Below are 15817 nucleotides of genomic sequence, written 5' to 3' on the forward strand. Positions count from 1 at the left end.
AAAACTGATGGTTGCCAGAGGGGATAGAGGTTGGGGAGCTGGGTGAAATAAGTAAAGGGATTAAGAAATACAAATTGGTAGTTACAAAACATTCACAGGATATAAAGCACAGCATAGAGAATATAGTCAATAATGTTGCAAAAACTATGTATAGTGCCAGGTGGGTACTAGAGTAACTGGGGGGAAACCACTGAATAAATCATATAAATGTCTAACTACTATGCTGTACACCTGAAACTAATATAAAATATTAATATCAACTGTAACTGAGAAAAACAAATTAAAAGTAAAAAAATGAAAAATAAAATGGCATAACTACATATTTATTAATAATCACTTTCAATATAAATGGATTAAATGCTTCAATCAAAAGATAAGGTAGCCGAATGGATAAGAAAACAAGACCCTAACATATGCTGCCTACAAGAAACTCACTGCAGATCAAAAGACACACACAGACTGAAAGGAAAGGGATGGAAAAAGATATTTCATGAAAATGGAAATGCGGGGGAAAAAAAGGGTAGGGTAGCAATACTTATACCAGTCAAAACAAAGATTATGACAAGTGACAAAGAAGGACCCAGTAATCCCACCTCTGGGTATTTCTTTATCCAAAAGAAATCAAAACATAACTTCGAAGCGACATGTGCATCCATATGTTCATTGCAGCATAATTTACAACAGCCAAGATACGGAGACAACCTGGGTGCCCATTAATGGATAAATGGATAAAGAAGACATGGTACATATATACAATGGAATTATCACTCAGCCATAAAAAAAGCATGAAATCTTGCCATTTGCAAAAACATGGATGGACCTAGAGATAGAGCGTATTGTGCTGAGTGGAGAGAAATACAAATGCCATATGATTTCACTTATATGTGGAAGCTAGAGGACAAAATAAATGAAAAAACAAAATAGAAACAAAGTCACAGATACAGACAACATTTTGATGGTTGCCAGATGGGAGGACAATTGGGAGGATGGGTGAAAAAGGGGAAAGGATTAGAAGTATAAATTGGTAGTTACACAGTAGCCATGGGGATGTAAGATATAGTATAAAGAATATAGTCAATAACATTGCAATAACTATGTATGGTGTCAGATGGTTACTAGATTTATGCGGTTGATCACCTCGTCAGTTACATAATGTCTAATCACTATGTTGTACATCTGATACTAATATATTGTATGTAAACTATAATTGAAAACTTAAAAAAATGATTAAAAAAAACAATTACATATACAATAGCATCAAAGAAAGAAATGGCTTAAGAATAAATTTGACCAAGGAGGTGAAAGACATATAAACTGAACCTATAAAATACCACTTTAAGAAATTTACAGACCTAATACATGGAAAGACATTCCATGTTCATGGATAGACTGTCATTGTTAAAATGGCAATAATCCCCAATGGATATGCAGATTCAATGCAATCCTAACCAAAATTCCAATTGCCAGTTCTGCAGGAATGGACAAGCTAACCCTAAAATGTATATGGAAATATAATTGACCCAGAATAGCTAAAACAATCTTGAAAGAACAAAACAGAAGGACTCACTCCTTCTAATTTTCAAACTTACTACAGTTACAGAAATCAATATAATGTGGTGCTGACACAAAGATCAACATACAGATGAATAAAACAAAACAGAGATCCCAGAATAAACCTGTATGTCTATGGAAAACTGATTTTCAATAAGCATGCCAAGACCAATCAATGGGGAAACCTTATGGTTGAGAGGACGCGCTCCAACTGAGCCATTCGGGAGCTCAGCGGCAGCTCAAGGTGCCATGTTCAATTTTAGTTGCAGGGGGCGGAGCCCACCATCCCTTGCAGGACTTGAGAAGTTGAACTGGCAACCTTGTGGTTGAGAGCCCACTGGCCCATGTGGGAAACGAACTGGCAGCCTTCGGAGTTAGGAGCATGGAGCTCCAACCGCCTGAGCCACCGGGCCGGCTCTGTATCTCAATTTTTAGTAAATGGTCTAGTTTAGACAAAAAATCATACGGTCATCTTAACTAAAACCCACTGTTTGTTTTCCTCAAGCATAACTTCTCTCCTCTTTCTAATCCTCCTACTCCAAACCATATCTCTAGAGATTAGTTTACAACACTCTCTGCAAAAAAATGTCTATTTATAAGGTAACTGGAATATCAGAAGTTTCATAAACCCTTCCTTTTCCCAAATATTTCAGTCCAGAAGGTGGTCGGAGAAAGGTTAGCATCTGTGCAGAAAGAGGCTAGAGATGAATTCCATAATAGGGTGAGTGAGTCAAGTAAATATACCAACGATAATCAAAGCCTGGCTTCTCTAGAAGAAAACCAGAAATATGGAAAAGAAAAAAACTGAAATAAGCGCTGTGATATTGGACTGGAATTGGACTTAAGGGTGTGAGATTATGGTGGGGTGCACGTGCGCGGGGGTGTGCGTGTATAAATGTAAACATATATTCCCTAAATATAACCACAAAGCTCATGGCTAGAGCAGGGAGATACAAAACGAACATCTTCTTGGGCCAGAAAGTCAGGAAATGCTCAAAGAATGATGGGTGCATGTTATAGAAGCCATCTTGAAGTGGCTCCCAGTGGCCAAACCCGGGAAAAATTGATCATCAAAATAAAAGATAGTGACAGATTATGACCCACTGCATAAAATAGGACTCCATCAGTTCATAAATAAATTAATTAATTAACTAATTAATTAATACAAAGTCTGATGAGGAACAATCTCAAAGTAACTGCCCACAGAAAAAAAAATTTTTAATTACAAAGAATAAAAGAATAACTATAATGGAGAAGGTATGGCATACCCAAGAACCAACCCAGTGGCTATTAAAAAGACAGATTTCCAAGCCTCATCCACAAAGGTTATGCTCTAATAATTTGGATTAGTGCCAGAACTTGCTTTTTTTTTTTTAAACAAACACTTCAAGTTATTCTGAAGCAAGGGGTCAAAGTTTCAGACCATAATAAGAAAATCAGAGGAAAAAAAGAACGCATTAAGAATACGTAGTCTTGTAACACTCAGCCTGTCATCTGAAATTTTCCACTTCTGCCCCATATTGGAATCTCCAAAAAATAGTTACTCACTGCTACTTGTGCCGAATCCATAAATCTCAGTCCAAAATAGTCACTTTCAATAAGGTCCAAGTGGTATGTAATCTGATCAAACAGCTCTTGACCTTTGGCTTTTTTCTGAAATGGTAAGAAAATAAATGAGTCAATAAGTGGCTTATGAGAACAACAAGCTTGACTGAAGATGGTTTTAGTTATACAAGATCTCTTTTTTTAAAAAGCATTCCTTGTAATACCAAAAGTATTATTACCATGTAGTAGATAATGGGTAAGATACTACAGTTTTCCAACAAACCATTTAAGGCCAATAGAGAATATGTTATTTTATGTGCTTCCCTGAAGAATGTTACCTCCTATCAACCAACAAATATTACTTTGTACTTAACACTGTGTGTAAGGAGAAATTCTGGTTTTGTTTTGTCAATTTTTAGACTCCCTGCTTTAAAAAGGAGCTTTATAATGTAACAGGAAAGAGAAAGCAAAAAAAAACCTTAGAATACTTAAGTACAAATCATGTGGAACAAATTCTATTTGCCAATAGATTTTAGAGAAGATAGTCAGAGACTAGAATCATCAGTGAAGACTTGAAGATCAGCCTGAAACTGGAGAAGAATATAAGGCAGGAAACAGCAAAAAACAAAAACGGAAGGTGGGAAGGAATATGGGACAATGAGAAAACAACTGATCTATGCAGAAGACACCAAATTGGGGGGTGGGGGAGGGAGTAGCAAAGAAACGTTTATGGAAAAAGCAGTTCTTCAAGTGTGACCCTTGAGGGTTCCCCGGATCCTTGCAAAAGATCCACAAGGCCCTAAGATTCTCCTCATGTACCTCAATCAAAATAACATATTGCAACAGAGTGAATGCAGAAGCAGATAAGAGACTCTAAGTATGTTTTATCAAATCAGACATTTAAAGAGATTTGCAAAAGTATATAAAACAGTGCTACTTTTCTCACTAAATTCTTGTTGTTTAATACAATAGTTTTTTCCTTAAAATGTTACTTAAGTTAACATACAAAAGATATATTATTAATATTTTTAAATTAATCAATAAATGTTTTTAAAATTTCAGTTTTAATTTCTGATATGGTAACAATGGATAGGTATAACCCTCGTAAGCAAAAGCTTTGTTAGGATCCTTAGTTTTCATTTACATATACATCCAATTCTTGCCCTTCCCCCTACGTAATTTTAAATTATGATTTAATAGAGTATTTCCTGTAAATAAGCAAACGACAAACACCTCTGCCTTTTAACTGACTTTATTATTTTATTTCAACTTGTCCATTGTTTTTTCTGCATTTCTTTTTACATCCTTTCTCTTTTTTTTTTAAGGAGGGCGCAGCTCACAGTGGCCCATGTGGGGATCAAATCGGCAACCTTGTTGTTATCAGCACCTCGCTCTAACCAACTGAGCTAACGGGCCACCCCTCCACATCCTTTATTTATTTATTTTTAAAGATTTTATTGGGGAAGGAGAACAAGACTTTATTGGGGCACAGTGTGTACTTCCAGGACTTTTTTCCAAGTCAAGTTGTTGTCCTTTCAATCTTAGTTGTGGAGGGTGCCGTTCAGCTTCAAGTTGTCCTTTCAATCTTAGTTGTGGAGGGCACAGCTCAGCTCCAGGTCCAGTTGCCGTTGCTAGTTGCAGGGGGCGCTGCCCACCATCCCTTGCAGGACTCAAAGAGTTGAACCGGCAACCTTATGGTTGAAAGCCCACTGGCCCATGTGGGAATCAAACCGGCAGCTTTCGGAGTTAGGAGCACGGAGCTGCTACCACCTGAGCCACCGGGACGGCCCCCACATCCTTTATTTTTGATAAATGAAAATGTTATCCCTTTATCAAGATGAGAACTTCACTATGCCCTCATATCCCCAATCTCCCCTCCACCCAATCCTTATCATGTCTTACGGATAAACATCCTCTATTTCTTTTCTTTGGTTGTGGCTAATTTTTTTAAAGACAACAATCTTCGGTCTTTGATCATTCTTTACACGTCTTACATGTGTACATTACACTTATCTAGTAGCACCTGCTGGGTTTGTTTCTCCACTCATTTGAATTCTTCCTCAAGAAATGTTCCCCAGGTGGGACTTTGTATAGCTGATGGTCTTCTGTGTTTGAGAATATTTTAATCATGCTCTTCTACTTGAAGGACAATTTACTGGATATAAAAATTCAAGGTTCAAAGTTATTTTCTTTCAATAATCTCTTCAATACTTGAAATATATTATTCTATCATCTTACAGTCTATATTGCTGTTAAAAAGTGTGATGTCGGGAGTTCCGGAAAAATGGCGGAGTGAGGTGAGCCTCTGTAAAGCTCCCCTGGAATTTACAAAGAATCGAACAACAAAAACTCCACAAAGGACTCCCTGCACAGCAGACAGGCAAGACGAAGAGGCCCACTACCGACTGAAATCACCTACAGGTGGGAGATTCGCGCGCGCGAGCGGGGGGAGGAGGAAAGTGAGAAGCGGGCGGAGACGCAGCTCCGCGGGCGCAGGACTCAGACCCAGCTCAGTGCGCCGAGCTCGCTGCTTCCCGGAACTACCGCAGCTGCGGGAGAGGGAAGAACTCGGACTGCTAGGGCTCCGCCAGGGCTCCACAGGGCTGAGGGGACAGCATATAACACGGCTGAACCCAACGCTCACGGCAGAGACCTCGGAGAAAAGACTGAGGGAAAAAGGCTGAAAACGGTGGTTTAAGCCCGCACTGCCAAGCAGAGAACGGAGCCTTAGGCACTGAGACTAGCCGCCCCCTCCCTCCCCTCTCAGAGCTCGCCCCGCCCCCACCTGCCCGGTGCTAGAAGCAAAACAGTAGCAGTGTCAGATCAAAACAACAGAAAATTTGCTATATTTGAGAACTGTGGCCCACAAACACAAATCCACAGCCCAACTAGTTCCGGCAAAGGGAAGAGAGCTGTGGAAGCAGGACAGGCTGTGGTGGTGGTCGCTGCCATTGCTCTGGGCCACCTCTCACAGCTCACCCCGCCCCTGGCCCCACCTATCTGGGCGGTTCCCTGCAGGAGTAAACAGAACTGCTGAACAAAAGAAAGACCTCTTCCTATCAACTTGTTGCAGAAGTCACTCCTGTAGATGTCTAGGAAGAGAAATAGTAAACCAGTAATCGCCATGAGTAACCAAGGCAACAAGATAGCTCAGAAAGAAAGTGAAAAATCTCCAGAAAAGGCACTTAAATATACAGAAATATGTGACTTAAATGACAGAGAATTCAAGGCTGCAGTTCTGAAAAAACTCAACGAGATACAAGAAAACACAGATAGGCAGTTAAATGAACTCAGAAACTCAATTAAAGAACAGTATGAGCATTTTACGAAAGAGATTGAAATTTTAAAAAAGAACCAAATAGAATTTCTGGAGATTAAGAACTCAATAGAAGAAATTAAGAATGAAATAACCAGCTTAGGTAGTAGAGTTGACCAGATGGAGGAAAGAATCAGTGACATCGAAGATAGAAACCTGGAAATGACACAGATAGAAGAAGAAAGAGACTTGAGACTTAAAAGAAATGAAAGAACTCTACAAGAACTTTCTGACTCCATCAGAAAGAGCAATATAAGAATAATGGGCATACCAGAAGGAGAAGAAAGAGAGAAGGGAACAGAGAATATATTCAAACAAATCGTCGATGAGAACTTCCCAAATTTGTGGACAGAACTGGACCCTCGAATCCAAGAAGCAAATAGAACACCTAGTTACCTCAATCCCAACAGGCCTTCTCCAAGGCACATTGTACTGAAGCTGTCTAAAATCAACGACAAAGAAAGAATCCTCAAGGCAGCCAGGGAAAAGAAGACGGTAACTTACAAAGGAAAGCCCATTAGATTATCATCAGATTTTTCAGCAGAAACTCTACAAGCCAGGAGGGAGTGGAACCAAATATTCAAACTATTGAAAGAGAGAAATCATGAGCCAAGAATAATATATCCAGCAAAGATATCCTTTAGATATGAAGGAGGAATAAAGACCTTTCCAGACATACAGAAGCTGAGGGAATTTTCTAATACACGACCTGCACTACAAGAAATACTAAAGGAGGCTATTCGACCACCATCAACAGGGACAATTTGTGGCAACCAAAACTCAAAAAGGGGGAGAATAAAGGCCTGAACCGGAATATGGGAATGGAGAAAGTAAGCGTGCTGAAGAAAATGGAATACTCTAAATATCAAACTTACTTTTACATAAACTTAAGGGTAACCACTCAAAAAAAATCCAGAACTGAAATATATACTGAAATAAAAGAAGAAACAGAGGGAAACATCATAGAATACCACCACACAGAAATAATAGACAACAACATAAAGGCAAAGAAACAATGGAGACACAGCCTTACCAGAAAACTAAAGATAGAATGACAGGAAATTCTCACATATCAATAATCACCCTAAATGTAAATGGACTGAACTCACCAATAAAAAGGCACAGAGTAGCAGATTGGATCAAAAAACTAAACCCAACCATATGCTGTCTCCAAGAGACACATCTCAGCTACAAGGACAAGCATAGACTCAAAGTGAAAGGGTGGAAATTGACACTCCAAGCAAATGGTGCCCAGAGAAAATCAGGTGTAGCCATAATGATATCAGATGAAACAGACTTCAAGGTGAAAAAGATAACAAGAGACAAAGATGGACATTTCATAATGGTGAAGGGGACTGTAAAACAAGAAGACATAACAGTCATCAATATTTATGCCCCCAGTCAGGGAGCACCGAAATACACCAAGCAACTACTAACAGAACTAAAGGGAGAAATTGACCAAAACACAATTATACTAGGGGACTTAAATACATCATTGACAGCTATGGATAGATCATCCAAACAGAAAATAAATAACGACATAGTAGCCCTAAATGACACATTAGATGAAATGGACATAATTGACATTTATAGAGCACTTCATCCTAAAACATCAGACTACACATTCTTTTCTAGTGTACATGGAACATTCTCAAGGATAGACCATATATTGGGACATAAAATCAGTCTCAACAAATTTAAAAAGATTGAAATCATACCATGCATATTCTCTGATCACAAGGCTTTGAAATTGGATATCAACTGTAAAAAGAAAGCGGGAAAAAACACAAATACATGGAGACTAAACAACATACTTTTAAAGAAGGACTGGGTCAAAGAAGAAATTAGAGGAGAGATCAAAAGATACATAGAAACAAATGACAATGAAAATACATCCTACCAAAATTTTTGGGATGCAGCGAAAGCAGTTTTAAGGGGGAAATTTATCTCATTACAGGCCTATCTCAAGAAACAGGAAAATTCCCAAATAAATAACCTCATGTTACACCTTAAAGAACTAGAAAAAGAAGAACAGGTAAAACCCAAGGTCAGCAGAAGAAAGGAAATAACAAAAATTAGAGCAGAAATAAATGAAATAGAGAACAGAAAGACAATAGAAAAAATTAATGTGACAAAGAGCTGGTTCTTTGAGAAGATTAACAAAATTGACAAACCCTTGGCTAGACTTACTAAGATAAAAAGAGAGAAGACACTGATTAACAAAATCAGAAACGTAAAAGGGGAAGTTATCACGGACACCACAGAAATACAAAGGATCATCCAAGAATACTATGAAGGACTATATGCCACCAAATTCAACAACCTAGAAGAAATGGATAAGTTCTTAGAAACATATAGCCTTCCAAGGCTGAACCATGAAGAACTGGAAAATCTAAACAGACCGATCACCAGTAACGAAATTGAATCAGTCATCCAAAACCTTCCCAAAAGCAAAAGTCCGGGACCAGATGGCTTCACTAGTGAATTCTACCAAACCTTCAAAGAGGATCTAATACCAATTCTGCACAAACTCTTCCAAAAAATTGAAGAAGAAACAGTACTCCCCAACACATTTTATGAGGCCAACATTACCCTGATACCAAAACCTGGTAAAGACAGCACAAAAAAAGAAAACTACAGACCAATATCTCTGATGAATACCGATGCAAAAATCCTAAATAAAATTCTAGCAAATCGAATACAACAATGCATTAAAAAGATTATTCATCACGACCAAGTGGGGTTCATCCCCGGGGCACAAGGATGGTTCAACATACGCAAATCCATCAATGTGATACATCATATAAACAAAATAAAGGACAAAAATCATATGATTATATCAATTGATGCAGAAAAAGCATTTGACAAGATACAACATCCATTTATGATTAAAACACTTAATAAAATAGGTATAGAAGGAAAATACCTTAACATAATAAAAGCCATATATGACAAGCCCTCTGCTAATCTCATAATTAATGGAGAAAGACTGAAGCCCTTTGCTCTACGTTCAGGAACACGACAGGGATGTCCCCTATCACCTCTGCTTTTCAACATCGTGTTGGAAGTCCTTGCCAGAGCAATCAGGCAAGAGAAAGAAATCAAAGGCATCCAAATTGGGAATGAAGAAGTTAAATTATCACTCTTTGCAGATGACATGATGCTATATATAGAAAACCCTAAAGACTCCACCAAAAAGCTATTAGAAACAATCAACGAATACAGTAAAGTTGCTGGCTACAAAATCAACGCACAAAAGTCCATTGCCTTCCTATATACCAACAATGAAATCTCAGAAAAAGAAATACAAAAAACAATTCCTTTTACAATTGCATCAAAAAGAATAAAATACCTAGGAATAAACTTAACCAAGGATGTGAAAGACCTATATGCTGAAAACTATAAGACTTTTCTGAAAGAAATTGAAGAAGACACAAAGAAATGGAAAGACATTCCGTGCTCATGGATTGGAAGAATCAACATAGTTAAAATGGCCATATTACCCAAAGCAATATACAGATTCAATGCAATCCCCATCAAAATCCCAATGGCATATTTTAAAGAAATAGAACAAAAAATCATCAGATTTGTTTGGAACCACAAAAGACCCCGAATAGCCAAAGCAATCTTAAGAAAAAAGAACTATAATGGAGGTATCACACTTCCTGACTTTGGCCTGTACTACAGGGCCACAATAATCAAAACAGCATGGTATTGGCAGAAAAACAGACATATAGACCAATGGAATAGAATTGAGAACCCAGAAATAAAACCACATAAATATGGACAGATAATTTTTGACAAAGAAGCTAAAAACATACAATGGAGCAAAGACAGCCTCTTCAATAAATGGAGCTGGGAGAATTGGATAGCCACGTGCAAAAGAATGAAACTGGACTGCTATTTGTCACCATGTACCAAAATTAATTCAAAATGGATCAAAGACTTAAGCATAAGACCTGACACAATAAACTGCATAGAAGAAAACATAGGTACTAAACTTATGGACCTTGGGTTCAAAGAGCATTTTATGAATTTGACTCCAAAGGCAATGGAAGTAAAAGCTAAAATAAACAAATGGGACTATATGAAACTTAAAAGCTTCTGCACAGCAAAAGAAACCATTGACAAAATAAAGAGGCCACCAACTGAATGGGAGAAGATTTTTGCAAACAGTGCCTCCGATAAGGGGCTAGTATCCAGAATATACAAGGAACTCATGCAACTGAACAACAAAAAAACAAACAACCCAATTGAAAAATGGGCAGAGGACTTGAAGAGACATTTCTCCAAAGAGGACATACAAATGGCAAATAGACATATGAAAAAATGCTCAACATCACTAATCATCAGAGAAATGCAAATCAAAACCACAATGAGATATCACCTCACCCCAGTCAGAATGGCCATCATCAACAAGACAAATAGTAACAAATGTTGGAGAGGCTGTGGAGAAAAAGGAACCCTCATACACTGTTGGTGGGAATGCAGACTGGTGCAGCCGTTATGGAAGGCGGTGTGGAGGTTCCTCAAAAAATTACGAATAGAATTGCCATATGACCCAGCAATCCCTCTCCTGGGTATCTACCCAAAAAATCTGAAAACATTTAGAGATAAAGACACGTGTGCTCCAATGTTCATTGCAGCTTTGTTTACAGTGGCCAAGACATGGAAACAACCAAAATGTCCTTCGATAGATGAATGGATGAAGAAGTTGTGGTATATATACACAATGGAATACTATTCGGCAGTAAGAAAAGATGATATAGGAACATTTGTGACAACATGGATGGATCTTGAGAGTGTAATGCTGAGCGAAATAAGTCAGACAGAAAAAGCAGAGAACCATGTGATTTCACTGATATGTGGTATATAAACCAAAACAACAAAAGAACAAGACAAACAAATGAGAAACAGAAACTCATAGACACAGACAATGGTTTGGTGGTTGCCAGAGGGTAAGGGGGGTGGGGGGTGGGGGGTGGGGGGTGGGAGATGTGGGTAAGGGGGATCGAATATATGGTGATGGAAGGAGAACTGACTCTGGGTGATGAACACACAACGGGATTTATAGATGATGTAATACAGAATTGTACACCTGAAATCTATGTAATTTTACTAACAACTGTCACCTCAATAAATTTAATAAAAAAAAAAAAAAAAAAAAAAAAGAAATGAAAAAAAAAAAAAAAAAAAAAGTGTGATGTCAATTTGAATCTTGTTCCTTAATATTATTGTCTTGGTAAGCCTTAGACTCTTCTCTATCTCTAAGTCTTAAATTGCACTGTAATGTATGCGGGTGTGGGTTTTAAATTCTATTTGGTATTCTACGGGGCATTTTTAATCTCTCTTTATTTCTGGGAAATCAATCTCTAGTATTTCCTCAAATATTTCCTCCTCTATTTTTGACATTTAAAGCTTCCTGCCTAAGTACTGGCACTTCTGGGTTTTTCACTTTTTTTTTTTTTTTTAAACATATAATCATTTAATCAATAACCTTGATGATATGGCTTATTTGTCCATTTAACACACACATAACATAGACAAAAGTTCAGAAAGCTTTAGTAATATGACAAAATTACACAGCTTAAAACATGACAAGGCTAGAATTTGAATTTTGCTGTGTCTCCCAAACTCAAATTCCCCAAATGTTACACATCTCATCCAGATTGTACCTGTAATGTCACCTCTCAGATCAATAATCAGATACCCCAACTTCTTATCACAACTTCCTCTTTTAACTTGTTCACAAAATTACTTTTAATGCCTAAGTTCTCCAACCACATGGGAACTTCTAATACACTGACCCCACATATGTATCAGCCCCCATTTCTCCTCTTTTAAAGATAAAATTACCATTTTAAAATATACAATTCAGTGCCATTAAATACTGAGGGTACCAAAAAAATGTATACACATTTTAAGAAAGGAAAAAACTGTATTAAAATTGTAATACTCAATATATACCGATAACAAAAAACGAATACAAGTCACATTTGACTTCTGCAATTACAAGAAGTGCTCAAAGTGGTTACCATCAGCATAATTTTAATGCAGGTTTTTCTTTTCTTAAAATGTGTATACACTTTTTGGCACCCTTTGTGTATTCACAATGTTGTACAAACATCACCACTATCCATTTCCACAACTTTTTCAATCATCATCCCAATCAGAAACTCTACCCATTAAACAACCACGCCTCACACCCCTCTCCTCAACCGGATAACCTCTTTCCTACTTTCACCCACTGAATGGAGTTAGCACCTTTGTGGAAAGGTGGAAAATCATTTGACTATATTATTTGTGGGTTTATTTCTAGACTCTTTATGCTGTTCCATTGTCTATACGTCTGTATGTATGCCAGAACCACACTATTTTGATTACGATATAGCTTTGTAGTGAATTTTGAAATGAAGTGAGTCCAACTTTTTCTTCTTTTACAAGACTGTTTTGGCTATTTGGAATCCCATGAAATTTCATATGAATTTTAAGATGGACTTTCCTATGTCCATAAAAAACTTGGAATTTGGTAGAAATTACATTGAATCTATAGATGACTTTGGGTGGTACTATCTTAACAATATTAATCCATGAACATAGGATACCTTACCATTTATTCAGATATTCTTTCATTTCTCTCAGCAATGTTTTGTAGTTTTCAGTGTACAGGCATACCTTAGAGATATGGTTGCAGACCCCCGCAATAAAGCGAGTATCACAATAAAGCGAGTATCACAATAAAGCGAGTTACATGAATTTTTTGGTTTTCTAGCACATATAAAACTTATGTTTACACTATAATGTAGTCTGTTAAGTGTGCAATAGCATTATGTCTAAAAAACAACTTACGTACCTTAATTAAAAAACACTTTATTGCTAAAAAATACTAACCATCATATGAGCCCTCAGTGAGTTGTACTCTTTTTGCTGGTGCAGGTGGTTTTTAAACAAACCTCCATTTGTTTAAAAAAAAAAAAAAAAAAAGGGACTCTCTATGAAGTGCAATAAAGTGAAGCACAATAAAACAAGGTACGGCTATACAAGTGTTTTCCCACCTTGATTAAATTTATTCCTTTTTATTCCCCTTGATACTGTTGTAAATGGATTTTCTTAATTTGTTTTGAATTGTTCATTGCTAGTGTCTAGAAGTACAACTGATTTTTGTTGGTTGATAATATATCCTGCAGCATTCCTAGATTCATTTATTAGCTCTAATAGTTTTTTTCTTGTATATGTGTGAGGGGTGGGAATCTTCAGGATTTTCTAAATATAAGATGATGTCATCTTGAACAGAGATAATCTTATTCTTCCTTTATAATGTGGATGCCTATTATTTATTTTTCTGACTAATTGCTCTGGCTACAAATTCTAATACTATGCTAAACAGAAGTGGTGAAAGCAGGCATCCTTGCTTTATTCCTTATCACAGGGGGAAAGGAACTTCTACTCTTCCATAATTTTTCTCTTATGCTTTCTATTTTGTAGTTTCTTTCCTCCTACAGAAAAAGTTCATATACATGACCTTCCAACTCCCTAGTTTGTCCTTTATCTTAATTCATATTAATTTTATCCTGTTGAATGTGTTACTATACTTTTCATACCTAAGTTTTCCACTTGGTCCTTTTAAGTAAGTTTTCATTCTTGTTTCATATTGCTAGTATTTCCCTTATATTTTAGAAATGTTATTAGACTTGTTTCCCATCTGCCTTTGCATCTAGTGCTATCTGCAATACAGTTTGAGATCTTTTGTTATTTGACTTTTGGAATGCTTGTGCACAGCTGTCTCATTTTGGCCATATTCATTGGGAATGCCTTACTTTCTCTGGATCACCAGAACAAGAGAAAGATACAGAGAACCTAAGTCTGTATCAGCTCCATTTAGCTCTCAGAAATCAGTAGGGGTACAGAGGGAAGAATTAAAAAACCAGTTAATCACTTCCCATTCAACAAACAACTCCTCAGGTCAGCAATCCATTACCAAGGGAAAAGTAAAATAACATTGGGAAGGATACATTTCTTTTATTATAATTTACCACTCCTGAAGCATTTAACAAAAGAGGGGTAGGGAATTTTAGGGGTGAGGAATTTTAGAGGTAGGGAACTTTAGGGAGCACTATCATTTTTGAGGACACTTGCACCCACTGCCTGAGTCACTGTTATCACCCCACTCAGTCAGGGGACAGATACTAATTATCAAGGCAACAATGGGCCTGTTAGGATCAAGACCTGAATTCAAATGGCTGTGCCTCCCCCCTCCCCAATTATACTTCCACGATGCCCCTAACCCGCCTCCACCGCTGCTGCCACCACTGGGAGCAAGTGCGCATGCACACACACACCCCAGTGCCAACACTCTTTCCCTGGGGCTTTCTAATTGTTCTTTTTATTTATTTGATTTTATGATCTTTGCTTCAGGGGTTAATCTTGGGGGAGAAAGCCAGCAGCTGGCTTATTCCAAGAACAGAAAGTTCAGTGGCTAAAGTAAAGTGAACAAGAGAAAAAATCAACAACAATGTGATAGAAATCAGCAAAAGACCATGAAATCTTAAACTCACATAGGCAAATAAGACAAATTCAATATTTGAACATATTTGTTCTATTAACATGAAAAAAAAAAAAAAGAAATACGGACCAAGGAAGGGAAGAGACAGATTCATTATTACTAGAAATGATAAAGAAAACTTTTGATTTTAAATCATACTTGTAATAACTAAGTCATAAAGCACTGCTAACAAACTTAACAGCAAATAGCAATTATGCAAAACTTTGTAAATGGCAATGACCCTAAAAGGAACATAAAATATTTCTAAATGATAGCAGAAAGCCACAGAAATCATCTGCAGCATTCACATATCTCGTACCAAACTTACATACTTCCATTACCTTAATTCTAAGGTACATTCCTAGAATCAATCTCATATTCCCTCAACATTCTTTATTTGCTTCAAAGGGAAGCATGACTTTAAAAAAAAATTATTCTTATCCTTACTCTGCCAAAGCATCATTCGCCAGCCTCTTGAAACAAGACAGTTGTGTTCAGAGAAAACAAATAATGGACTTCTTCCAACTGGGGAGCTGCCTCCTCAGAATAAAACACTTCTCATGGTTATGTACTGACTCCTTAATAGAGGCGAACTGAAGGCCAACCAATAGTAAATGCAAGGCATTTGCAAGGTCCTGATGCTAATAATGCTCAATTTAACAGAAATCTGACATCTCAACAGAGAATCTCTCAAAACAATTGAGAACAACCAGACAGTTTTCCAAAGCAGATGCACCACTTTACATTTCTGCCAAAAATGTAAGAGGATTCAGATTTCTCCACATCTTCACCAACACTTGCTATTATCTGACATTTTTATTTTAGCTTCCTAGTAAGTAGTATATCATTGTGGTTTTAATGCA

General features: G+C 37.1%; 1 protein-coding gene across 10 annotated transcripts in view; it reads right to left on the minus strand.

The window, feature by feature from the left end:
* Positions 1 to 15817, minus strand: part of EPB41L5 (erythrocyte membrane protein band 4.1 like 5) — a 139809-nt gene that overhangs the window by 114419 nt on the left and 9573 nt on the right. For all 10 annotated transcript variants that reach the window (XM_019715485.3, XM_074335200.2, XM_019715484.3 and 7 more), the window contains one exon: positions 3100 to 3204. In XM_019715485.3, the coding sequence (XP_019571044.3) occupies positions 3100 to 3204 (105 nt within the window). The remainder of the gene's footprint in view (positions 1 to 3099; positions 3205 to 15817) is intronic.

Source organism: Rhinolophus sinicus, chromosome 17, assembly GCF_057876585.1.
Source record: "Rhinolophus sinicus isolate RSI-liver-muscle chromosome 17, RSI-T2T, whole genome shotgun sequence".
NCBI lineage: Eukaryota > Metazoa > Chordata > Mammalia > Chiroptera > Rhinolophidae > Rhinolophus > Rhinolophus sinicus.